The sequence below is a fragment of the Phacochoerus africanus genome, chromosome 8, assembly GCF_016906955.1.
Source record: "Phacochoerus africanus isolate WHEZ1 chromosome 8, ROS_Pafr_v1, whole genome shotgun sequence".
Classification (NCBI taxonomy): Eukaryota; Metazoa; Chordata; class Mammalia; order Artiodactyla; family Suidae; genus Phacochoerus; species Phacochoerus africanus.
The window spans coordinates 46876142-46903419 of NC_062551.1; the positions used below are offsets into that span (position 1 = coordinate 46876142).

The following is a 27278-nucleotide window of genomic DNA, read 5'->3' on the forward strand; positions in this document are numbered from 1 at the left end:
ACTACTACTCAGCACTGTTTTGGAGAGCTTAGCAAGTGCAAAAGTCAAGTAGAAAAAGACTTAAAGGTTGGAAAGGATGGATGTTCCCTGGCTAGCAGGTTAAGGATCTAGTGTTGTCACTGCTGTGGCTCAGGTTGTTGCTGTGGTTTGGGTTGAATCCCTAGCCTGGGAACTTCTGCATGCTGTGGGTGTGGCAAAAAAAAAAAAAAAGCTGGAAATGAAATAATGAAATTATTATGCTTACACAGAATATATAAAAGAATTTCAGGAGTTCCTGCTTTGGCACGGTGAGTTAATGATCTGGCTTGCCTCTTTGGCATTGTGGGTTCAATCCCTGGCCTGGTGCAGTGGGTTCAGGATCAGGTGTTGCTGCAGCTGTGGCATAGGTCCCAGGTTTGGCTTGGATTCGACCCCTGGCCCAGGAACTTCCATGTGCCATGGGTGGGGTGCAGCAAAAAAAGGAAAAAAAAAATCAGGCACTTAGAATTAATATATGAAATTAAGGTTGCTGGCTATATTTTAAATATTCAACATTTAAAAAATTGTATATATATGTACCATCAACACTTTTAAATGTTATTTTTAATTATCATTTGCAATAGTATTAAAAAACATCAAATACCTAGCAGTAAATCTAACAAAAGACATGCAAAAATTTCTACAAAGAAAATTATGAACTGTATTGAGATGAAATAATAACTAAATAAATGAAAGAATGTATACTGTGTTTGTAAATTGGCAGACTGTTGAAATAATTTCATCTCTTTCAACCAGAGCAGTATATATATAGTCTTTTTCTTTTTAGGGCCACACCCATGGCATATGGAGGTTCCCAGGCTAGGGGTCTAATCGGAGCTGTAGCTGCTGGCCTACAGCAGAGCCACAGCAACTTGGGATCTGAGCTGCATCTGCGACCTACACCACAGCTCATGGCAACACCGGATCCTCAACCCACTGAGTAAGGCCAGGGATCAAACCAACAACTTCATGGTTCCTAGTCGGATTCGTTTCCGCTGTGCCACGATGGGAACTCCACAAAGCTGTATATTTATTGCACGTTCCTACCCCCTCACCCCCACAAAACCCATCAGGGTGTGTGTGTGTGTGTAAAATTGTAAAGCCGATTCTAAAATATACTTGGTGAGTTCCTGCTGGGGTGTCTCTGAAATGGCAGGATGCAAGTTTGATTCCTGGCACAGCACAGTGGGTTAAAGGATCCAGCATTGCTGCAGTGAGGCATAGGTTGCCAACTGCAGCTCTGATCTGATCCCTGACCCCAGAGGTTCCCGCATAGTGCAGTGGGTTAAGGATCTGGCTTTGCCACAGGTGTGGCACAGGCTGCATCTGTGGCTCAGGTTTTATTCCTGGCCCAGGAACATCCATATGCTGCAGGTGTTGCCATAAAAATAATGTGTGTGTGTGTGTGTGTGTGTGTGTATATTTTCAAATATATATATATATATGGATGTGAGGGTGATCTGGCTGCGACATCTGTCACCGCATTGATCGCCAGGGTTGATTCGGCTGATCTAGCTGACTAGGCAGGCATCCCCTTCCTCCCTCACCTCTCCACGAGCATCTCTCCCGAAGCTGCAGGCTCAGAAGAAGAGGACGACCATCCCCGATAGAGAAGGACTCTTCTTCAGTAAAGGGTATACGAGTAGCTGCGCTCCCCTGCTAGAACCTCCAAACAAGCTCTCATATATGTATATTTGAAATTGGAAGGGACCAAGAACAGATAAGACAAATTTCAAGAAGCAGGAGGAGGAAGAGGGGAGGAACAAGAGCAACAACAACAAAACTGGAGGACTTGTACTGGCAGGCATCGAGACTAACTGTCCCTTATGGTCTAAGAACTATCCATATGGCCTTGGCCAAGGATAGACAGACCAATGGAAATGCAGAGTCCAGAAACAGGCTCACGTATGTAAGACAAAATAGGTTTTGCTGGGTGAATTGAATTTATGTATGGAAAAAAATCCTGATGCCTACTTTATACTCCCCCACCCCCATAACACATATAAACATACCCCTTATTCATATGAATTGAACTAAATCTGGGAAATAAATAATAAAGCTCTAGGGGGGAAAATAGAATATTGAGAGTAGGTAGTAATTTCATAAATAGAATATAAAAAGCACAGTGCCATACAAAAAAATTGATAATTTAGGACTCAGCACTTTTCACCACTGGCCTGGGTTCAATCCCTAGTCTGGGAATTGAGATCCCACATCAAGTCACTGCATGCCATGGCCCATGGCCAAAACAAAAACAAACTTCTGAATTCAAAGTTGGCACCCTCACCCATGATTTCACTTTATATTCCCACGACATAGATGAAAACACTGAAAAGCTTAGAGAGGTTGAGTGAAGAACAAAGTTTATAAATGGGCAAAATTGTGATGGGTCTTATTTGCTTCCTCTCATATTCATGCTAAATAATCAGAAGTTCACCTGTGCCAGACGCTGTCCCTTCAAGATCCTTTGAGGAAAAAAATAGTAGCCAAAGAATTTGCGTGCCAGGACAGACTTTTCTATCAAAAGGCGATTAAACACTGGCCCTTGCCCTCCAAAGGATATATAATATAGCCTACTGAATGAAAACTTGTCCCTCTTAGGACAAAGATTGTATGCTTTTTCTGGCTTCTTTCTAGAAGATTCTAGGCTTGGGGAGGAAGAGAAATAAGCCAGAATATTTGTTACAGATGAGAAGAGTCATTTTATTCAGTACATAGTAATAGTTTCTGGAGCTGAATGAAAACAAGTCTTTGTCTAGCCCCACCTTGAAGCGGGAAACTGGCAATAAGGCTTAACATCTGTGGCCCAGGCCTGTTTACCAATAAGACCCCAAAGTTTTATTATTAGGCCAAATCAGAGAGTGGGAGTAGGGATGTTGGGTAGCCTTTCACAATGGTAAGGATTGACTTGTGGTAGGCTTTTCCAGGCAAGTTCTAAGAACCCATACTTGGCAATGCCCACAGGTTGGAGAGTATGCACTTTGTTTTTCCCAGGCAAGGGTAGAACATCCTGGAACTCAAGGGGATCTGAAGTGGGATGAGCGCTACCACAACACAGGCCACAGAATAACCGTTCACCAAGAACCAGCTCCTTGGTTTTCAGGGCCTTTTTGTCGATGGTCTCTTGAGGTGGGAGTTTCTTTCTCTGCAGCAACTCTAGTAGCAGCCTCTGGATGCCAGGGGACTGGAGTTGGTACAGGTCCATGAGGCCGGAGAACTGTTCCATCCAAGCAGCATTGTCTTTCGCATATCGCTCCTGCAACATCTTCAAAACATGGTACAATGCCACAAATGTCTCCCACTGAGGCACCTCTTCCTTTTCTTTAGAGATGGGCTGTGCCTTCTTCCCCAGCTGGGGCAACTTTAGGAGCCTGCCTTTACCCTTAAGAGCCTTGAGATCCTTCTGAAACATCAGTGCTAGAGTTTGTTTTTCCACAGAGGTATGGGTGCCTGTGAGAATGTCTCTTGTGGCAGGACAAAAATGCCGCATTTTCATCTCTTTGTGAACATTGGATAACTGCTGGGCCCGTGCACTCCTGTAAGGTTCTCCTAAAAGATGCCAAGTTATAGCCTTTTGGTCTTGAATCCTTTTGGTAGTTGATGGTAACACTGGTGTAGGGATGCACAGGGCTTTCTTCTTTGCCTTGCTAAATTTGGAGAGCTCATCCCTTCCCCTCAAGGCTTGGAAGTCCAAGGACAGGGATTCTTTATCCACAGAGGGATAGACAGCTGTAGGAACATCCTTTCTGACTGGATGAAGGTGCCCTAATTCCGTGATAGAAGTAGATAACTGTTGTACTTGCTTCTTCATATAGGACTCAGCTAAGAGAGGCCATTTGGGAACTTGTGGGGCTTGAGTCCTCTTAGCAGCTGATAGTAACACTGGTTCAGGGATAGGGAAAGGTTCTAGCCAGCTCTTCATTTCTTTTTGTCTAATCGGAGGGATCACTTTTAAGTGTAATGGACTCAAAACATCTTTATAGTGCTGTGATATATCTGTGTGACCTTTCTGAAGGTTCTGCTGGAGGTGTTTAGCAATGGTTGTAAGATTAGACAGATGCGTCCATTTCAGATATCTCTTCGAGGTGAAGTGTTTGAGCAGTTGGCTCAGTCTATGGAAACTGTCCCTTGAAAGCTGTCCTCCTGCTTCCAGCCTTATTAAGGCATTATTAACCCAGTCCTCATCTGAGAATCTTACTTCTGAGTGGCATGGCCTTTTATCTGGCATAGAGGTAAAGGATGGGGCTGGGGCTGGGGCTGGGGCTGGGGACTGGCCCTCAATTTTGCACACTGGAGAATCCTGATACTTCAAGAACCACTTCCGCCTGCCCCCCTTGGGCCTCTGTTTAGGTTTCTGTGGTTCTATGATAGTATCAAGTAAGTGGGACTTTGGCCTGTGGAGGCCTTCTGGGATCTGGGTCTCTAAGCCTGTTTCCATGATTTGTAAAAACATGCCCCTGGCTTTCTCCAGGAGCACATCTTGTCTTCTCCATGAATGTTTCATGTCATGTGCTCTAAGAAGCTGACTTTTCTGTCCTTCCAAATCCAAATGATCCCCTGACACTTTCAGGGGTATTTGCTTGTCTTTTTCCAGGGCTTCCAGGTGTTGTGTTTCGAAGGGGCTCTTCCTAATTGTTGGCCACGTAGACTTATCCGTAATTGTGGGACCTCTCTTTCCATAAAGCAGTCTCTCTTTCTCAGGAGCCATTTCCTTTCTAGATGTACCTTTCCTTTCCTCAGCAAGAACCTCAGCTTCTAGCACTTCTTCCTTTGGGAGCTTGGTTTTCAGTACTCTCTCCTTTTTCGAGAGCATCACCCCCCAAAGTCTGCTCCCCTGTTTTTTCTCTTTACTCATGCTTTCCTCATCCTTCTGCTTTGCCTGCCTTTCCTCTGCTTCCTTGTCCTCTTTCTCCTGCTGCTCACTCAGGCTCTCTTCCTCCTCCTCCACCTCTTTCTCCACCACACTCAGGTTCTCCCACTCCTCCTTGCTGAGAAGCTCCTTCCCTGCCTCATGTGGGTCTTCTTTTTCCTTTTTACTCAGCTTCTCTTTTTCCTGAGTCAATCTCTCTTCTTCTTTCTTTCTTTGTGTTGAACCCTTTTTCTTATGCTTCTGAGCCTCCAATTCCTCTTCACCCAGGCTTACTTTCTTTTTCTCCTTCTTAATCGGGTATTTTGCTTTCTTTTTCCTAGGCAGAATCTCCTCCTCTTCTCCTTCCTCCGTGAGGCGCTCCTTCTCTATCCTCTTCTTAGTTGGAACTTTCATTTCCTTCTCAATCAAACTCTCAGATAATCCTTCGGAGAGTATGTCTCTGATATTCTCCAATAACCACTTTACCCGAGTCTGTTCTGGTTTCTTCTCTTCAGTTATCGTCAGAAGCTTCTTCAGCTGTTTCTTTCCTAACAGATTTTGCTTCTGGACCTCCTTTAACATACTCTTTACCTGGATTTTATCTAACAGCATTTTTTCTTGGACCTTCTCTAACAACCTTGGGTCCTCCTCCAACCTCTCTTCACCAGTCAGTGTTGTCTCTTTGGTTATTTCCTCCCGTTTCTTAAAAAATCCGCACCTCTGGCCATCAATTTCACGCCTTCCCATAGTGAGGGACTGCTCTTCCTCGAGTATTTTTACTTCTTTCCGTGGCATTATGCTGCTTTCTCTAATTGTTTTCCCCATAATCCTCAACAGGTGGCTCTCTTTCTTCCTTGTATCTTTTTCCCTGAAAGTAGCCTCTTTTTCTTCAGAACTAATCCCCACTCCCATATCCAATTTCCTCATTGCCTGTATGCTCTCCTCTTTGAGTCTTTTCTTTTCTTCCTTGGCAACACCTTTCTCCCTGGTCCTAATGTCATAGGCAAGTTTCCTTTTTTCCACAGAAAATTTGCCTTCTTCTAGAATTTCTTTCTCTTCTTGGGTTGTTTTTTCTTTTCTCTTAGTTATGCTGATTCCTTCCCTGGTTATTGCCTCTTCCTTCTCAGCAACATGCCTCTCTTCCTCAGCCCATTTACTGTCTTCCTGAGTCCGTCTTTTCTCCATTTCACCAGCTTGTTCCTTCTCTGTTAGGGACAATTTCTTTCCTCCCCAAGTCCATTGTTTTTTTCCATCACTCTCTTTCTCCTCTTTCTGACCCCATATGCTCTCTTTCTGGGCCTGTTTCTCCTCTTGTAGGGCTAGTTGTTCCTTTTCTCGGGTCCACTGTTTTTTTTCCTCAGGGGCTTTCTTATGCTTCCCAAGCCATTTCTCCTCTTTCTTATACTTCTCTTTTTCCATGACCTGTTTCTCTTCTCTTTGGGGCACTTTCTCAATTTTCTCTATCTTTTTCTCCTCTTTTGGAGCCAGTTTCATTTTTTCACTGGCTGTTTTTTTTCCCTCAGCTTCTCTCTCCACTTTTTCAGCCAATGTCTCCTTTTTCCAATCCTTTCTCCTTCCTTCCAAGGCCTTTCCTCTCAGTGACCATGTCTCCATTTCCCCAGCCTGCTCCTTCTCTCCTACGTCCATTTTTTTAACCGAGGCTACCAAGGCTAGTTGTCTCTTTTTCTTGGTTATTTTCTCCTCTCTCTCTTTTTTTTCTTTTTCTTTCTCCCTTTTCTCCTTTTCCCAAGTTTTTTTAGCCTTTTTCTGGGTCAGTTTATCTTCTCGGTGTGACAATTTCCCCATTTCTTCAAATTTTTCCTCCCCTTCTAGGCCCAGTTTCTTTCCTTTCCAGGCTAATTGTTTGTCCTTGGCCTCTTTCTCCTCTCTTTTATCCTGCCTCTCCTTCTGGTCTTCTTTCTCAACTTTTTTTTTCTTTTCTTGGATTTGTTTCTTTTTGTGGGCCTCTTTTTTCTCCTTTACTAATGATTTCTTTTCTTCTCCAGTCAATTTAATCTCTTGCCCTGCCTGGATGCCTCTTTCTAATGCCTGTTTTCCCTTTTTCCCAGACAGTCCTTCCTCTTCTTTAGACAAATGTTCTTCTTCCTGAGCCAGTATCTCCCTTTTCTGGGCCTCTTCCTCAACATGTTTCTCCATACCCCAGATGTGTTTCTTCTTTTTGTGGTACTTTTTCATCATTTTTTCCACTTGTTTTTTTAGGTCTAGGATTAGTGCCTCCTCTTCCTTGCACAGCTCCTCCCCTTCCTCCCCCAGTTCCTCCTCTTCCTCCCCCAGCTCCTCTTCTTCTTCCTCTTCCTCACTCAGTTCTTTGCCTTCCTCTACCAGCTTCTCTTTTTCTTCCTTGCTCAGCTCCTCCCCTTCCTCCTCCAGCTCCTCCTCTTCCTCCCCCAGCTCCTCTTCTTCTTCCTCTTCCTCACTCAGTTCTTTGCCTTCCTCTACCAGCTTCTCTTTTTCTTCCTTGCTCAGCTCCTCTCTTCCTCCTCCAGCCTCTCTTCCTCCCCCAGCTCCTCTTCTCTTCCTCTTCCTCACCCGTTCTTTGCCTCTCCTCTACCACTTCTCTTTTTCTTCCTGCTCAGCCTCTCCCCCTTCCTCCTCCAGCTCCTCCCCTTCCTCCCCCAGCTCCTCTTCTTCCTCTTCCTCATTCAGTCCTTTGCCTTCCTCTACCAGCTTCTCTTTTTCTTCCTTGCTCAGCTCCTCCTCTTCCTTGCACAGCTCCTCCCCTTCCTCCCCCAGCTCCCCCCTTCCCTTCCCCAGCGCCTCTTCTTCTTCCTCTTCCTCACTCAGTTCTTTGCCTTCCTCTACCAGCTTCTCTTCTTCTTCCTTGCTCAGCTCCTCCCCCAGCTCCTCTTCTTCCTCTTCCTCACTCAGTTCTTTGCCTTCTTCTACCAGCTTCTCTTCTTCTTCCTTGCTCAGCTCCTCCCCCAGCTCTTCTTCCTCCTCTTCCTCACTCAGCTCTTCCTCTCCCAGCTTTTCTTCCTCCCTTTCCTTGCTTCGCTCCCCCTCTTCCTCACCCAGTTCCTCCTCTACATGGGACAACTTCCTCTTGCTCCAGGCAGGCAACCCCTCTTCCTGGGCCCACCTGCCTTCTGTATGGGCCAGGATTACCTTCTCCCAGTCCCACATCCTCCCTTCTGGGGTTACCTTCCCCTCTTTCCAGTTTACCATCTTTTTCTCCCCTAGTAGTTTCTCCTCTTTTTCAGTCCCCTTCTTTTTGCCCAGGCTTAACTTCTGCTCTTCCTTGGCTAATTTTTGTGAGGAAGCCAGTATTTCTTCTTCCAAAACTATTTTTTCTTTTTGATGGATCAGTTTATCATCTTTGGTCAGTTTCTCCTTTCCATGTATTAATTTCTTCTGTTGCTTACTCAGTTTCCTTTCTTCCCTAGTTATTTTCCCTTTGCGTGTGGTTAGTTTCTTTACTTTAAATTTCCTTTTCTCTAATACTAGGTCATCTTCTAACAAAGTAATATTCTTTCTCTTGACATGAGAAAGCATCCTGTCTTTCTTTAATGCTTTTTTACTTCCTTGTTCTTTTGATCTTACTACCTCGTCTTCCTCAACAACGTCTGTAACCACTTTTTCTGTTGTAACAGGTGTTTCTTCTGTCACTCTGTCATTCAATTCTGATGAGTCCTTTAAAAGAGGACAGATCTCTTGGAAGAGATCCCAGCTGGGCTCTTGAGGACCAAGCATCTCCTGAGCCAGTTCCACCAATTCTTGACCCAGATCCCTTAATATTCCTGAACTGGAACTTGCTATCCTTGAAGTGACAAGGTAGCAAATATCATCCCGCCAAGATCTGGTGTCTGATCTATTTGTGCGTCCAGGGGTCCCAGACAAACCACGACCACTCATTCCAAGTTTCTTCACATTTTCTTGCTCAGTAACCTGTACGACTTCTTTCTTGGGCTCTTCTTCAGTTATCTCTGGAATGTCCTTCAATTGTTTTTTCTCCTTTAACTGCGTATCTACTTTTTCACGGCTTTTTTCCAATGCTCTTTTCCAAAGTCTTTTCAAGTGTTCTTTTCTTTCCAGCTTATGGATCAAGTCTCCATAATCGTTCATGCCATGTTGATCTATGGCCTTTACAGCTCCTGTGGCCTCCACTTCCTCTGTGATCTCCAAAGCTTCTGTGGCTTCCATGGCTTTTGTGGCCTCCAACATGACCTCCTTTGATTCTTCAACATCCTTCTGGGATGTGACTGGGCTGAAAGTACTTAATGGTGGCAGCTCCGGCTCTAAAGCAACATCCTGGGTGTCAATTTGCCCTGCTTCCTTGGCTTCTCTTTGCTTGCCTTCATGCTCTGAAGGGCTAATTTTGAACAATGCTTTCCATCTCTGCTTCTCAGTAACTCTCAGGTCTTTTTTAACTGCAGAGATATTGGGAGAAAAGTAATTAAGAAAAGCCCAGAGATCCTGAATGAGATCCTTTGTAAAATCTAGTTCAATGAACTGACATAAGAGGTACAAAAAAAGGAAACTGAAGCTTTATGATACAAAAATGCCTGCTGTTTTATCCCAATTTCCATATCCCAGAGAAATAAGACCTTAGTATTTGTTGTGGGGTAGATCTTTACCAGGAAGATTACTTTCTGTGAAAAAAATTCTCCTTACCACTGTTACCACTGGTATCTTTTTATATACCTTGGCCTTATTGATTCTGCTTTTTGGTGCCCAGTGGACCCCAAATATGCCCCATATGTCACCCCATACATACTACGATTTCGGCTCTTCGCTGTAGCACTTGTCATTCTTTGCTCCGGTTTGGTAATCTTTACTGGTTCTGACAGACGTATGTGTGTTTGCTCAGCAAGGGCCTCAGGTTCACCAGCCCTTGATCTATCTAAAGAAGAAGGAAGTTGCTCATCTCTATGTAACAAGGTCAGGTTCTCATTTAGCCGTTCCTCCACCTGAGTAAGCAGGTCACGGATACCACTACCTTGAATTCCCAGCAGCTGGTCCAGAGAGACTTCTCCAATAAAGTCCTGCCTACAAAAGTCAAGGGGAAAGGAGGATAATCTGAGCCAGTAATAAAACAAAATTAGAAGAAGAGGAGGAGCAGGGGAGGAGAAGTGGGGGGAGGGGAAAGAGGAGGAGGAGGTTAAAGAACAATGGAAAAGGCAGGGATAAAGTAGCTAAGACAGAGTACTCCAAAGTAAAGAATGGATAAAGAAGAAAGAATCTACAATAGCAAGGAATAGAGTAGCTGGGGTGATCCAAGATGCTTCTTTGGCTGGAAGACTTGAGTAGGGACTTAAGCCTTTTTTTTTTTTTTTTTTTTTTTGCTTTTTAGGGCCGCACTTGTGGCATATGGAGGTTCCTGGGCTAGGGACTGAATTGGAGCTATAGCTACCAGGCTACACTACAGTCACAGGCACAGCCACTCGGGATCTGAGCCTCATCTGTGAACTACACCACGGCTCATGGCAATGCCAGATCCTTAACCCACTGAGAAAGGCCAGCAATTGAGCCCTCATCCTCACGGATCCTAGTCAGGTTCGTTAACCACTAAACCACAATGGGAACCCTGGAACTTGAGTCTTGAAGAATCTTTTTCTTTTTAGGGCCGCACTTGGGGCCTATGGAAGTTCCCAGGCTAAGGGTCGAATGGGAGCTGTAGCTGGCAGCCACAGCCACAGCAACACCAGATCCAAGCTGCATCTGTGACCTCCACTGCAGCTTGCAGCAATGCTGGATCCTTAATCCACTGAGCGAGGCCAGGGATTGAACCCGCATCTTCACAGAAACAATGTCAGGTTCTAAACAATGTCAGAGCCACAACAGGAATTCTTTGAGGAATCTTAAGGAAGTGAGGAAATGATGAAAGAACAGGCTAGCCAGTGGACAAAAGAAGAGGGCTAGACACTGGGGAGTTGGGGGGACACAAATAGAAACAAAGAACATAGGCAGAGGAAAAGAACTGAGAGTTGGGGAACTCCTGTCGTGGCATAGTGTTAATGAACCCAGCTAGTATCTGTGAGGATGCAGGTTCGATCCCTAGCCTTGTTCAGCAGGTCAAGGATCCGGCGTTGCCATGAACTGCGGTGTAGATTGAAGACACAGCTTGGATCCTGCACTGCTGTGGCTGTGGCCGGCAGCTCCAGCTCTGATTTGACCCCTAGCCTGGGAACTTCCATATGCTGCAGGTGTGGCCCTAAAAAGCAAAAAAAAAAAAAAAAAGAAGAGTCAGGGGAAGGAGAAAAAAGAGTCAGATTTTGGAGGTTAGGAGCTAGAATGAATAGGAGGGAAGAAGGCCACCACTTAACTTACTGCATTTCCTGGAGAGTTTCTTGTCTCTTCAGCAGACCTACCAGCATACTCTTAGTTTGGATGCCTGTGACTCTTACCATGAGGTATAAGGCCTTAGCCCGCACATTTTCATCACTGTCCATCAATCCCACAGCCAGTGGAACAGCAAAGAGATGGCTCATGAGGCCTAGCTTCTCTAACCCCTCCCAGGCTATTTCACGGATCCGTGGATTAGAATGTGCTGTATCTTCTAGGAGGCGACTGGCAGCCTCGGAGCGCCACCTTGAAGGAATTTGATAGAAGGCAAAAATTTGTGCCAGGACACTAATATATGTCTTGTATTGCTCTATAGAACAGTAAACTGTGAGGTTGAGGATGGCCTCAATTAAAATATTTATAAGTCTTTCATCATGTTTTCTTCCCATCCAATTTTGGCTGGCCAACTTTACGAGAATATCATAGAAAAGTCGTTTCCCCTGTTTACTCTTTGAGAGTTTCTCTTTTACTGGGGTCATAGCTGACTGTGCCTGGCGTCTGCTGAGTTCAGTTGTGTCCCAATCCTTATCTTGGTAGGATGAGTACAGGTCACAGTGTAGGAAGACTGGGCTACCCTCAGGCCAAAGGCGGGCACGGATCACTGAATTGGGGATGTAACCATCAGGAGGAAAGGGCCACTGCCTCCCTTGACCGAAGAAGTGCCGTAGCACATGGTAGGGTTTCAATCCATCCCAGCCGGCCAGCCGTAACTGAGCAGGAACCACGTGCGGGGGACGATGATGCTTGGGATTGAGAGTAGAAGAGTCAATATGCTTATCCTCCAAAAAGTGCAATTTGGGTCCCTCTTGAAATCCCACAGAGGACATATGTCTCTCTTCCTCTACCACATGGGGCACAGTATTGTCAAAGGCAATGACCCGTTTGTTAACAAGGGCCTCTAGCCCCTGCAGCCCTTTACCAAAGTAGACAAACTTGGGTACAAATACTATTTCAAATGAAAAGAAGAAGCTAGGCAGGAAGGGTTTAGGGGCTTCTTGTATTTCATCTGCATTGTTTAAGACAGCTAAGTGAATCAGCTGAGCGGGAGGGAGCAATTTTAAGCAGGATACCAGGTAAAGACTTTGGTTGAAAGTCAAAAGCAGGTCACCCCGATTATTGGCAAAGCAGAGTGGGCCAAAATGTAATGCTGAGTCCAACTCAGTAATGAGACTACCATGGAAGTCCCAGATCCGGACGGAGCCATCAATGCCTCCTGTGACAAAAAGTTTCAGGGAAAGGCAGACATCAAATGAAGTGATGGCACACTGGTGCAAGCATTTAGTCTCTTGAACCACAGGACTTTGTTTTGATTCTGAAGGTGTCAGAAAATCTTCATAGTGCCAGAGACGCCAGCAGTGGTTCTCAGTGATGGCACCCACAGAATCTGGCAAGAGTATCACGTGTTTTAGGCGGCAACCACAGATAATTTTACTGACAGGCTGCAGGATTACCTTGTTCTTCTGAAGCACAGCTTCTGTCACATGTACAATATTATCCATGCCATAGGAACAGAGCAAGGAGAATTCCTGGGGACCTTCTAGGGTAGATAACGCCAATACTGCCCCAGAGTGAACAGTCCTCTCTATTCGGGCACAGCTGTAGTGAGAGAGGATTCTCACAATGCCACTCTCATGCCCACAGAACATCAATCCTACTAGGCCCTTACCCAAATGGGACTGCCCATAGGCCAGGCATCTTACTGTATCCTCAGGGTTTACTGAAGTGCACACAAGATACTTGGCTGTGCAAGGAGAGCGTGTTGCATCAAACACCAGCACCTCTGAACTGACGGTTGCCACAAAGAGCTCTTCTCTTTCGGAGTCATAGGCCCAGGCCACAGCCTTATCCATGACAACTAGAGGCCAGGTGATAAGCAGGAGGTCTCCTGTTACTGGAGACAAGAAGCGCAACAAACCATCTTTAGTGGCACATAGGATCCGAGTCCAATTAGGGCCACACCAGACCCGCCGCACCTGCTGGGGAGCAGAACCACAGACATTGAAGAGGCTATAAAAGTAGGGGAGGTGGTGCAATGAGAAAGTGCAGCTAGTCTGGTAGAAAAAAGTGGTGTTATCAACAAACTGCAATTTCTGCAGATCCTTATCAATGTCCAGCTGCCGTAGCAAGTTCCCAACGGCAAGGTCCCATTCCTTCACTATGCCTTCACTGCCTGCTGTTAGTAAGGTATGGGTCTCTGGCCGGCTTTGGACACATATCACTGATGAGGAGTGAGCCTGGAAGCTGTGGAGGAAATTACCTCGGTCTAGACCCCAAGCATGGATTTCTCCATCCGTGTTTCCAGCATAGAAATAGCCCTGAGAGACACAAGTGAAGGAGCAGGTGATGGTGGAGCCACTGGTCATAGACGTGAACTTCTTTACCTCCTTCAGCTGGCCCTGACCCTGGTGGGTGAAGACTCTCACCTTATTCTCACAAAGAGCCAGAAGGGAGCCCTGGGGGCCATTCAGGGAAAAGCCCTGTACAAGCTCACCACCAGGGAGAAGCACAGTTTGTGCCATCTGGAGGCCCTTGCCACCTGGCAAGATAAACCAGGTAACCACGGCCCCCAAAGTACCAGAAAGCAGCATCTCAGTTTCTGAGTCATAGCAGAGGCTGGTGATGGAGAAACGACAGGGTACAGTACCCAGAAATGTGAAGGCTCGATGATGATCGCCGAAAAGCCACAGGTGCATGTTACCACAATCAGCAATTAACAAGTGGTAGGAACCCGTGTGGACCATCGCTTGGATGGGTGGCACTTGATCCATCACACGAAACTTTATCTTCTCTATTATTCCTTCCACTTCTGTATCTTTTTTCTGTATCCAAAGTACTGCCTAGAAGAGGATGAGAGATGAAAGTCTGACCACGGAGGCAGGTTACTTCCCAAAAGGGAGGGTAGGGAAGGGTTGAATGTTTATGTTTCTGGGGGTCTTTTTGGCCGTGCCCATGGCATGTGGAAGGTCCTGGGCCAGGGACTGAACCTGTGCCACAGCAGTGACCTGAGACAGATTCTTAACCCACTGCACCACAGTGGAACTCCAGGGTTGAAGCTTTAGATCCCTGTTCCCTCTTATGGGTTTAAGACAAGACTTGGAAGCTCAACTTTAGGAGTTTCTTGGTGCTGGGTGTCAAGTATATGATAGAAGCATCATGCTTAAGGCCTTTAGCCTACTTTACGGGGAATATGAATTCTGTGAACCTGATGACTAGAGGGGAAGAAGGATCACTGCATCCAGGTCAAACTGGGATATGGACATGGGTGTTACAATGAGCTAACTTAGAATCTCCCTCATCGTTCGGTGATGAGGGCAGTTTAGATATGATGCTATGTGTAAAGTGGTTTAAGAACAAAGGGGAAAAAGACGAGGTAGCTTTACCTGCATTTGTTTTGAATGATCTTCCACCCAGTTTAAGGAGACAAAATAGTTGTCGTCAGTGGAGTAGAAGCAGATGAAAGGCTTGCTCTCTGGATAGTAAGGCTCTTCGTATAGAGTCTCAGGCCAGTCACTCAGTACGACCACATCATTCTTTGTTTTTTTATCAACCTGAGAGAGAAGAGTGGCCTGAGCTAAGAGGACTGAGTCCCCACACACTTCATTCATTTAATGAATATTTATTGCGGGATTAGTGGAAATGTGTTGTTCTTTAGCTAACTAACATTTATTCACCCTCCTATTAGAAAGCACTATTGAGGGAGTCATCCCTCCCTCACCCCCAGAATGCATCCTAATTTATCAAAGTACCTTCTAGCCTTTCTCAACCAAAGTTCCATAAAAGAAGTAAGCCCTAATATACCAAAGTATCCATTCTACATACAAAATTAATTCTTCCCTATGCATCTAGAATGCTACTAGTTATGTACCATCCTTAAGAGAAAACACAAACAGCCCTCCAAATCATTTTCTGTGTTCTATGTGTCAGATGAGAGACCACATTTGAGAAGGGCTAGTATGTTCCATGACAGACACTGGGGATACAATGCCAAGCAGAAGAGATATGGCCTTAGCTCTCCAGAGATGAGTCCAGAGGAACAGACATTAAACAAACAACTAACAAATGACTATATAAAACAAACAAAATCTTCAAAAGCAAGAAATACGTATCTATATGAGTATGGCAAAGGAACCCAACGTTGGCAAATATCTCTACATGTCACAGAACAGCACTTCAAAAGTTCCTGTCTACACCCTAAGGGCCACTCCTGTCACAATCACAGTCATGATATACAGCCTGTGGGACTCTCAAACTTCACAGACATGGAACGTCCATCATGTGCAGCATGCATCTCCTTCCCTTTTCTTATGTGCACCCAAGGGAAGCATGAGCTAGACTATTCACAACGTGGAGTTAGCTGTGCTCCAGTTCTAACAGTCTGAATCGTGTGTGTGTGTGTGTGTGTGTGTGTGTGTGCACGCGTGTGCGTGCGCACACATCTATCAAGGGAGATATGTTACCTTTTTTTTTTTTTTTGATCATGACCACGGCACGTGGAAGTTCCTGGACCAGGGATCCAACCAGTGCCACAGCAGTGACAACACCGATCCTTAACCTGATGAGCCATCAGGGAACTCCAGATATGTTACCTTTTAACTTGTTACATAGTAGAATGTGTACCATATATATACTGCCTTCTAGTGACTGTACCATGTACCTAGGCTATAAGTATACAAACTCCTCATTCTGACCAGCCAAAACTGAGGCTGGTGAAGTTTGCTTTTGAGTCCATCCTCTCAGTAGATACTTGTGCTACACCTGCCTCTTGAATAACACTCCATGAATCTAACTCTCCAAGTTCTCTGCAATAGAATGTGCACTATGACCACTGAATCTGGAAAATGAAATGCTCAATTAAACTGACGTATTAATACCTCTTTACTCAAAATGTCCATCATGCCTGCTTCTTGCAGCCATAGAGGATTTTTTTTTTTTTTAGGGCCAAACCCATGGCATATGGAGGTTCCCAGGCTAGGGGTCCAATTGGAGCTACAGCTGCCAGCCTACAGCACAGCCCCAGCAACGTCAGATCCATGCCACATCTGCGACCCACACATCTGCGACCCACACCACAGCTCACAGCAATGCCAGATCCTTAACCCACTGAGCAAGGCCAGGGATTGAATCGGCAACCTCATGGTTCCTAGTCAGATTTGTTTCCACTGCACCATGATGGGAACTCCATTTTTTTTTTCTTTCTTCCTTTTTTTTTCATAGGAGATTTGAGACTGTACTGAGACCGTTAGCCACAACTCAGCATCTCTCTTCTCCCTATATTTCTCATTTTCAGATATTTATGTGTTCTGAGAGAATACAGAATTCAGAGAGCTGGAGAACTTCTAGCACCTGCTGTCATTGCACATTCAGTGACAGCAGCAGAGTTTAGAGAATCCTGGTGTCTGAGCTCCTAATCACCCACCCCTCTTCACTGAACCAGAAAGCTCATGTACATATCCCTTATTCCATTAGCTAAGCACCAGATTTTCCAGACTTCATGTACAAATAATTCATTCACTCATTCAGCACTGTCAATGCTTGTGTACAGAGGGCTCGTTAAAATAAGGCAATGGAGTTCCCATCATGGCGCAGCGGAAACGAATCCGACTAGGAACCATGAGGCTGCGGGTTCGATCCCTGGCCTCAATCAGTGGGTTAAGGATCTGGCATTGCTGTGGCTGTGGTGTAGGCCAGCAGCTACGGCTCCAATTAGACCCCTAGCCTGGGAACCTCCATATGCCTCGGGTACAGCCCTAAAAGGACAACACACACACACACATACACACACACACATACACACACACACACACACACTCAAAATAAATAAGGCGATCTTCAACCCAAGCAGTGTGTCTGTGCCTGGCGCTACTGTCACTTACTCTATATCGTGTCCCATTCCTTCCTCTTCCCCCTCCTCCCATCCCAGTAAAACTTGGATCTTGTTTAGGGTAACCATGGACCCAGAAATTCTGGCAATACAGAGCAGCACCATGGTCTTCCAAAGCTGACGCACCTCTGTGCTCTCTGACCTTTGCTCTTCTACTTGCCTGCAATTTAAAGCTGACACCTGGACGTGTAGCAACTGTCTTGTAATCTTAGGATAATAAGCTAAATATTAGGGAGGTAGAAAGGAGAGAAAAAGAACATGATTCCTTGACACTATATAAAACAGAGATGCCTTCTGCTTATTTAATCTATTTAAAGCCATTTTCTGGGGTTTTTTTTTGTTTGTTTGTTTGTTTTCCCCCAGAATATGTTCTAATTATAACTAATGTTACCATCTTAATCTCAAAGTGGGAGTTGTTTAGCTACGGTATGGGAGGGCCCCTTCAAAGTGGCTCACATAGTGTTCATGCCACAGGCTGCCTTGGTAGGGACAGATAATTAATCCAAGTCCACCATGTATATATCATACACATCACCTTTATGTCCTTCAAGAGATGATTTATGAGGAGTGTCAAGTCCTTCCATTCAGGAATAAGTCTGGGTGAAGATGACATCCTTGTGATAGTCCAGCACTCAAAACACAGCTTGGATTACAGAACCTGTGGAAGGCAAAAGTAACTTAATCACAACATCTGATGTTTGACTGGAAATTAAGAGAATTGAGAGAGGGAAGAGCAACAGGGAAAGTTAGAGAAAGGGAGAAGCAAAATATTCCTTTAGAAATAGGAGAAGGCGTTCCTGTCATGGCGCGGTGGTTAACGAATCCGACTAGGAACCATGAGGTGGCGGGTTCGGTCCCTGCCCTTGCTCAGTGGGTTAAGGATCCGGCGTTGCCGTGAGCTGTGGTGTAGGTTGCAGACGCGGCTCGGATCCCACGTTGCTGTGGCTCTGGCGTAGGCCAGTGGCTACAGCTCCGATTCAACCCCTAGCCTGGGAACATCCATATGCCGTGGGAGCGGCCCAAGAAATAGCAACAACAACAACAAAGACAAAAAGACAAAAAAAAAAGAAATAAGAGAAACTCTTATTTTGAAAAGCTAGAGCTCGGCATAAACTACTGATACTTGCAAGAACATGGGTGAATCTGAAAACATTAGAGTGAGCAGAAGCCAAACACCAAAGAGCACATACTATTTGATTCCATTTACTATATGAAATTCTAGAAAACACAACTGAACCTACAGATACAGAGAGCAGATCAGAGGTTACCTGGGGCTTAGAGTTTGGGGGACTGCCTAGGAAGGGGTAAAGGGAACATCTTGTAGTTGGGAATATTCTATATCTTGACTTTGGTAGCTGTTACATGGGTATATATACTTGTCAAAACTCATTGAAACATACACGTAAAGTGGGTATATCTAGTACATGTAAATATACCTAAATAAGTATTTTTTCAGTATTCAAAGTTTTACTGAAGTACAGTTGGTTTACAATATGATAGCTTCTGCTGTACAACAAAGTGATTCAGTTATACATATATATGTATCCATTCTTTTTCCAGGTTCTTTTCCCATAAAAGTTATCATAGAATAAAAATAAACATGATTTTGAAAAGAGTGAAGTTGTTTTATGAAGTAGAAAATAGGAAAAACTGCAGTAAAAGCAAACTGGTAAGTGAGCTTAGGTGAGTCATTTGTAGCATAGCTAAAATAATACAGGCATTCTATGATGCCACCATCACCCTAATTCCAAAACCAGACAAAGATACCACCAAAAAAGAAAACTATTGACGAATATCTTTGATGAATTTAGACACAAAAATTCTCAACAAAATTTTAGCCAACCTAATCCAACAACACATCAAAAAGACTGTATACCACGACCAGGTGGGATTCATCCCAGGTTCACAATGGTTCAACATACATAAATCAATCGTCATACACCACATTAACAAAAGAAAAGTCAAAAGCCACATGATCATCTCAAAAGATGCAGAAAAAGCATTTGACAAAATCCAACATTCATTCATGATAAAAACTCTTACCAAAGTGTGTACTGAGGGAACATACTTTAACATGATAAAAGCCATTTATGACAAACCCACAGCAAATATAATACTCAATGGAGAAAAGCTGAAAGCCTTCCCACTAAAATCTGGAACAAGACAAGGAATCCCACTCTCACCACTTTTATTCAACATAGTATTGGAAGTCCTAGCCATAGCAATCAGACAAACAAAAGTAATGAAAGGTATCCAAATAGGAAGAGAAGAGGTAAAACTGTCACTGTATGCAGATGACATGATACTATATATAGAAAACCCTAAGGACTCAACCCAAAAACTACTCAAACTGATCAACAAATTCCGCAAAGTAACAGGATATAAGATTAACATTCAGAAATCAGTTGCATTTTTGTATACAAATAATGAAATATTAGAAAAGTAATACAGAAGTACAACACCTTTTAAAATTGCACCCCAAAAAATCAAATACCTGGGAATACACCTGACCAAGGAGGTGAAGGACTTATATGCCAAGAACTATAAAACATTAATCAAGGAAATTAAAGAAGACATAAAGAAATGGAAAGATAATCCATGCTCCTGGGTTGGACAAATTAATATTGTCAAAATGGCCATACTACCCAAAGCAATCTACAGATTTAATGCAATCCCTATCAAATTACCCATGACATTTTTCACAGAACTAGAACAAACAATCCAAAAATTTATATGGAACCACAAAAGACCCAGAATTGCCGAAGCAATCCTGAGGAACAAAAACCAAGCAGGAGGCATCTCTCTCTCAGACTTCAGGCAATATTACAAAGCCACAGTAATCAAGACAGGATGGTACTGGTACCAAAACAGACAGACAGACCAATGGGACAGAATAGAGAACCCAGAAATAAAACCAGACACCTACGGTCAATTAATCTTTGACAAAGGAGGCAAGAATATAAAATGGGAAAAAGACAGTCTTTTCAGCGAGTATTGCTGGGAAACCTGGACAGCTGCATGTAAATCAATTAAATTGGAACATACCCTCACACCACGCACGAAAATAAACTCAAAATGGCTGCAAGACTTAAATATAAGACAAGACACCATCAAATTCCTGGAAGAGAACATAGGCGGAATATTCTCTGACATCAATGTTACAAATGTTTTCTCAGGTCAGTCTCCCAAAGCAACAGAAACAAAAGCAAAAATAAACCAATGGGACCTAATCAAACTGGCAAGCTTTTGCACAGCAAAGGAAACCAAAAAGAAAACAAAAATACAACTTACAGAATGGGAGAAAATAATTTCAAATCATGTAACTAACAAGGGCCTAATCTCTAAAATATACAAACAACTTATACAACTCAACAGGAAAAAAGCCAACAACCCAACTGAAACATGGGCAAAGGACCTGAATAGACATTTCTCCAAGGAAGATATACAGATGGCCAACAAGCACTTTAAACAATGCACATCACTGATTATTAGAGAAATGTAAATCAAAACTACCATGAGATACCACCTCACAGCAGTCAGAATGGCCATCATTAATAAGTCCACAAATAACAAATGTGGAGGGGGTGTGGGGAAAAGGGAACCCTCCTCCACTGTTGGTGGGAATGTAAGATGGTACAACCACTATGGAGAACAGTATGGAGGCATCGTAGAAAACTATACATAGAACTACCATATGACCCTGCAATCTCACTCTTGGGCATATATCCAGACAAAACTGTCCTTAAAAAAGACACGTGGGAGTTCCTGTCGTGGCACAGTGGTTAATGAATCCGACTAGGAACCATGAGGTTGTGGGTTCAGTCCCTGCCCTTGCTCAATGGGTTAATGATCTGGCATTGCCATGAACTGTGGTGTAGGTTGCAGACACGGCTCGGATCCCACGTTGATGTGGCTCTGGCATAGGCCGGAGGCAACAGCTCTGATTCGACCTCTAGCCTGGGAACCTCCATATGCTGTAGGAGCAGCCCAAAAAATAGCAAAAAAAAAAAAAAAGACACATGTACCCGCATGTTCATTACAGCACTATTCACAATAGCCAAGACATGGAATCAACCCAAATGTCCACTGATAGATGATTGGATTAGGAAGATATGATTCCATATACACAATGGAATACTACTCAGCCATAAAAAAGAACAAAATAATGTCATTTGCAGCAACATGGATAGAACTAGAGACTCTCATCCTGAGTGAAATAAGTCAGAAAAAGAGAAGACAAATACCATATGATATCACTTATATCTGAAGTCTAATATACATCACAAATGAACCTTTCCACAGAAATGAAAATCATGGACTTGGAGAATAGACCTGTGGTTGCCAAGAGGGAAGGGGAGGGAGTGGGAGGGACTCGAAGCTTGAGGTAAACAGATGAAGAATGTTGCCTTTGGGATGGTTAAGCAATAGGATCATGCTGTGTAGCACTGGGAACTCTGTCTAGTCACTTATGATGGAACCTGATAATGTGAGAAAAAAGAATGTATACATGAAAGTGTAACTGGGTCACTATGCTGTACAGTAGAAAAAAATATATATAAATAAATGATAAAAAATAAAATAAAATAATACAGGAACCCAGCTTTCCAGCCCATCCCCCTTCATTGGGATGTTCATTTTTGTAGACATAATTTTGTTGACACATTAATGTCTATCTTCATCACTAATGAAGCCTTTGTGTATATGAAAGCCACTCCCCTGTTGAACAAAGATTTACTTAGCGTTCATTATATGTGAGGCTCTGTGCTGAAAGCTGGAGATAAAGCAGTGAACAAGAATGATTATTTGCTACAAAAAAACCATAAGAGAATACTATGAACAATTATATACCAACAAATTTGACAACCTATAAGAAATGGACAACTTTCTAGAGACTTACAGCCTGCCAAAACTGAATCAAGAAGGAATAGATCATTTGAGCAGACTGATTACTAGAAATGAAATTGAATATGTAATAAAAAAGAACACTCCCTAGAGCTTAAAGTCCAGAACTAGATGGCTTCACAGGTGAATTCTACAAAATATACAAAGAAGAATTTATCCCCATCCTTCTTAAACTATTCCAAAAGGCGGAAGAAGGAACACCCCCAAAGACATTCTATGAAGCCACCATCACCCTAATACCAAAACTAGGCAGAGATACTACCAAAAAAGAAAATTATAGGCCGATATCTTTGATGAATATAGAAGCAAAAATTCTCAAGAAAATTTTAGCCAATTGAATCCAACAATGCATAAAAAAGATCATATACCATGACCAAGTGGGATTCATCCCAGGTTCACAAGGATGGTTGATCGCATGCAAATCAATCAATGTCACACACCATATTAAAAAAAGAAAAGTTGGAATTCCCATGATGGTGCGGCGGAAACGAATTTGACTAGGAACCATGAGGTTGCAGGTTTCATCCCTGGCCTTGCTCAGTGGGTTAAGGATCTGGTATTGCCATGAGCTGTGGTGTAGGTGGCAGACGCGGCTCAGATCTGGCATTGCTGGGGCTGTGGCATAGGCCGGCTGCTATAGCTCCAATTAGACCCCTAGCCTGGGAACCTCCATATGCCATGGGTGCAGCCCTAAAAAAAAAAAAAAAAAAAGGAGTTCCCATCGTGGTGCAGTGGTTAACGAATCTGACTAGGAACCATGAGGTTGCAGGTTCGACCCCTGCCCTTGCTCAGTGGGTTAACGATCCAGTGTTGCCGTGAGCTGTGGTGTAGGTCGCAGTCACGGCTCGGATCCCGAGTTGCTGTGGCTCTGGCGTAGGCTGGCGGCTACAGCTCTGATTAGACCCCTAGCTTGGGAACCTCCATGTGCCACAGGAACAGCCCAAGAAGTGGCAAAAAGACAAATAATAATAATAATAATAACAATAATAAAAATTTAAAAAGAAAGAAAAGTCAAAAACCATATGATTATATCCATAGATGCAGAAAAAGCATTTGACAAAATCCAACATTCATTCATGATAAAAACTCTTACCAAAGTGTGTATTGAGGGAACATATTTTAATATAATAAAAGCCATTTATGACAAACCCACAGCAAATACAATACTCAATGGAGAAAAGCTGAAAGCCTTCCTGCTAAAATCTGCAACAAAACAAGGATGCCCACTCTCACCACTTTTATTCAACATAGTATTGGAAGTCCTAGCCACTGCAATCAGATAAACAAAAGAAATAAAATGTATCCAAATTGGAAGAGAAATGGTAAAATTGCCACTCTATGCAGATGGCATGATACTATATATAGAAAACCCTATGGACTCCACACAAAAACTACTCAAACTGATCAACAAATTCAGCAGAGTAGCAGGATACAAGATTAACATTCAGGGAGTTCCCGTTGTGGCTCAGTGGTTAGCAAATCCGACTAGGAACCATGAGGTTGTGGGTTCGATCCCTGGCCTTGCTCAGTGGGTTAAGGATCTGGCATTGCCGTGAGCCTGTGGTGTAGGTTGAAGACCCGGCTCAGATCCGAGTTGCTGTGGCTGTGGCATAGGCCAGTGGCTACAGCTCTGATTAGACCCCTAGCCTGGGAACCTCAATATGCTCTGGGTGCAGCCGTAGAAAAGGCAAAAAGACAAAAAAAAAAAAAAGAAAAAAAGAAAAAGATTAACATTCAGAAGTAAGTTGCATTTCTGTATACTAACAATGAAATATTAGAAAAGGAATACAAAAGTACAATACCTGATACCTTTTAAAATCGCACCCCCAAAAAATTAAATACTAGGGAATAAATCTGACCAAGGAAGTGAAAGACTTATATGCTGAGAACTATAAAACATTAATCAAGGAAATTAAAGAAGACATAAAGAAATGGAAAGATAATCCATGCTCCTGGGTTGGACAAATTAATATTGTCAAAATGGCCATACTACCCAAAGCAATCTACAGATTTAATGCAATCCCTATCAAATTACCCATGACATTTTTCACAGAACTAGAACAAACAATCCAAAAATTTATATGGAACCACAAAAGACCCAGAATTGCCGAAGCAATCCTGAGGAACAAAAACCAAGCAGGAGGCATCTCTCTCTCAGACTTCAGGCAATATTACAAAGCCACAGTAATCAAGACAGGATGGTACTGGTACCCAAACAGACCAATGGGACAGAATAGAGAACCCAGAAATAAAACCAGACACCTACGGTCAATTAATCTTCAACAGAGGAGGCAAGAATATAAAACGGGAAAAAGATACTCTCTTCAGCAAGTTGTGCTGGGAAACCTGGACAGCTGCATGTAAATCAATTAAATTGGAACACACCCTCACACCATGCACAAAAATAAACTCAAAACGGCTGCAAGACTTAAACATAAGACAAGACACCATTAAACAAAGAAGAGAAGAGAGGCAAAACATTCTCTGACAGCATCTGTACAAATGTTTTCGTAGGTTGGTCTCCCAAGAAATGGAAATGAAAACAAAAATAGGAGTTCCCGTCATGGCTCAGTGGTTAACGAATCTGACTAGGAACCATGAGGTTGCGGGTTTGATCCCTGGCCTTGCTCAGTGGGTTAAGGATCCAGCGTTGCCGTGAGCTGTGGTGTAGGTTGCAGACATGGCTTGGATCCCACGTTGCTATGGCTCTGGCGAGGCTGGTGGCTACTGCTCCGATTGGACCCCTAGCCTGGGAACCTCCATATGCCACAGGAGCAGCCCAAGAAATGGCAAAAAGACAAAAAAAAAAGAAATGAAAACAAAAATAAACCAATGGGACCTAATCAAACTGGCAAGGTTTTGCGCAGCAAAGGAAACCATCTTAAAAAAAAAAAAAAAAGACAACCTACAGAATGGGAAAAAATAGTTGCAAACAATGCAACCTATAAGGATTTAATATCCAAAATATACAAACAACTCATACAACTCAACAGGGAAAAAAAAAAAACAAACAACCCAGTTAAATAATGGGCAAAAGACCTAAATAGATATTTTTCCAAAGAAGACATATGGATGGCCAACAGGCACATGAAAAAATGTTCAACATCATTTAGAGAAATGTAAATCAAAACTATTATGAGGTACCACTTCATACCAGTCAGAATGGCCATCATTAATAAGTCCACAAATAACAAATGCTGGAGAGGGTGTGGAGAAAAGGGACGGTTGGTGGGAATGTAAATTGGTACAACCACTATGCAAAACAGTATGCAGGTACCTCAGAAAACTAAATATAGAACTACCATATGACCCAGCAATCCCACTCCTGGGCATATATCTGGACAAAACTTTCCTTGAAAAAGATGCACCCATATGTTCACTGCAGCACTATTCACAATAAACATGGAAACAACATAAATGTCCATTGATAGATGAATGGATTAAGATGTGGTACATATACACAGTGGAATACTACTCAGCCATATAAAGAACAAAATGATGCCATCTGCAGCAACATGGATGGAACTAGAGATTCTCATACTAAGCAAAGTAAGTCAGAAGGAGAAAGACAAATACCATAGGATATCACTTATATCTGGAATCTAATATATGGCACAAATGAACCTAACTACAGCAAAGAAACAAACTCATGGTCCTGGAGAACAGACTTGTGGTTGCCAAGGGAGAGGGGGAGGAGAAGGGAGCGAGATGGACTGGGAGTTTGGGGTTAGTAGATGCAAACTCTTGCATTTGGAGTGTATAAGCAATGAGGTCCTGCTGTATAGCACAGGGAACTATATTTAATCACTTGTGATGGAACACGATGGATAATACGAGAAAAATAATGTATATATATGTATAACTGAGTTACTTTGCCATACAGCAGAAAATGAGAGAACACTGTAAATCAACTGTAGTATAAATTTTTTTATTTATTTTTTAATTTTATTATTATTATTATTTTTTTTTTTTGGTCTTTTTGCTATTTCTTTGGGCCGCTCTTGCGGCATATGGAGGTTCCCAGGCTAGGGGTCAAATCGGAGCTGTAGCCACTGGCCTACGCCAGAGCCACAGCAACGCGGGATCCTAGCCGTGTCTGCGACCTACACCACAGCTCACGGCAACTCGGGATCGTTAACCCACTGAGCAAGGGCAGGGACCGAACCCGCCACCTCATGGTTCCTAGTCGGATTCGTTAACCACTGCGCCACGACGGGAACTCCTGTATAAATTTTTTTTAATGTACCATTCTGGCAAGTGATGGTACGGAAGGGGAGGCAATGCATATATGGGAACAGGGAATATATGTGAAATGTCTGTGCTTTCCTCCCAAAATTCTTATAAAACTGAAAGTGCTCTTAAAAATAAAGTGGTTTTGTTTTTGTTTTTGTTTTTTGCCATTTCTTGGGCCGCTCCCACGGCATATGGAGGTTCCCAGGCTAGGGGTCTAATTGGAGCTGTAGCTGCCGGCCTACGCCAGAGCCACAGCAAGGCGGGATCCTAGCCGTGTCTGCGACCTACACCACAGCTCACAGCAACTCCGGATTGTTAACCCACTGAGCAAGGGCAGGGACCGAACCCGCAACCTCATGGTTCCTAGTCGGATTCGTTAACCACTCCACCATGACGGGAACTCCTAAAGTGTTTTTTAAAATACCTTCACTCAAAAACTTGTATATGAATGTTCACAGTAGCTTTATTTATAAGCCCGAAAGTATAAACAATCTAAATGTCCATCAACTGATAAATGAACATTCACCCATAAAAGAGAGAGAGTACTGGTACATGCTACAACATGGATGAACCTTGAAAATATTGTATTATGCTAAAATATTCTATCTGTAGAAAAGCATTCAGACACTGGATAACTACACAAAACACTAATTACAACGAATTTCAGATGTGAATTTCTGAGCTATGGGGACATGAGTATTTGCTCTATTATTTTTACTTTTTTGCAATTTCTCTAAATTGAAAACAAATTACAGCTATAATAAATGTTAAGGATAATATATATTAGGATATGTAACAATGGGACCTGACTCCGAGGCCCTGGAGAGAGAGATGTATGCTTTACACATTAAGATGGGAAACTTCGGAGTGCATTCAGGTTTCCTGGATCAGGGGTGGTGGTGGTGGCGTGTTTTTGTTTTTTCACAGGGAGGAACCTGTGAGATGACAGATACATGTGATTAAAAGGGCTGGGGTGAAAAAAGTTTCTCCAGGAGTAAGGGGAACCTACATATAACTAAGGGCCTACCACATGTTACACATTTTTCTATATCTGCCCTATCTATCACTTATCTATCCATTATCTATCAATCA

The 27278-nt window shown here is 43.2% G+C and overlaps 1 protein-coding gene across 1 annotated transcript in view; it reads right to left on the minus strand.

Annotated features, from left to right (window-relative positions):
• Nucleotides 1–2872: 2872 nt before the first annotated feature.
• LOC125133200 (WD repeat-containing protein 87-like) overlaps nucleotides 2873–27278 on the minus strand; it is a 41831-nt gene continuing 17425 nt past the window's right edge. Inside the window, exons 4-9 of the mRNA XM_047791328.1 lie at nucleotides 14551–14718; nucleotides 11156–14007; nucleotides 9714–9874; nucleotides 7900–9255; nucleotides 4744–5022; nucleotides 2873–3723 (exon numbers count right to left, since the gene is read on the minus strand). Coding sequence (XP_047647284.1) covers nucleotides 2873–3723; nucleotides 4744–5022; nucleotides 7900–9255; nucleotides 9714–9874; nucleotides 11156–14007; nucleotides 14551–14718 — 5667 coding nt within the window. The remainder of the gene's footprint in view (nucleotides 3724–4743; nucleotides 5023–7899; nucleotides 9256–9713; nucleotides 9875–11155; nucleotides 14008–14550; nucleotides 14719–27278) is intronic.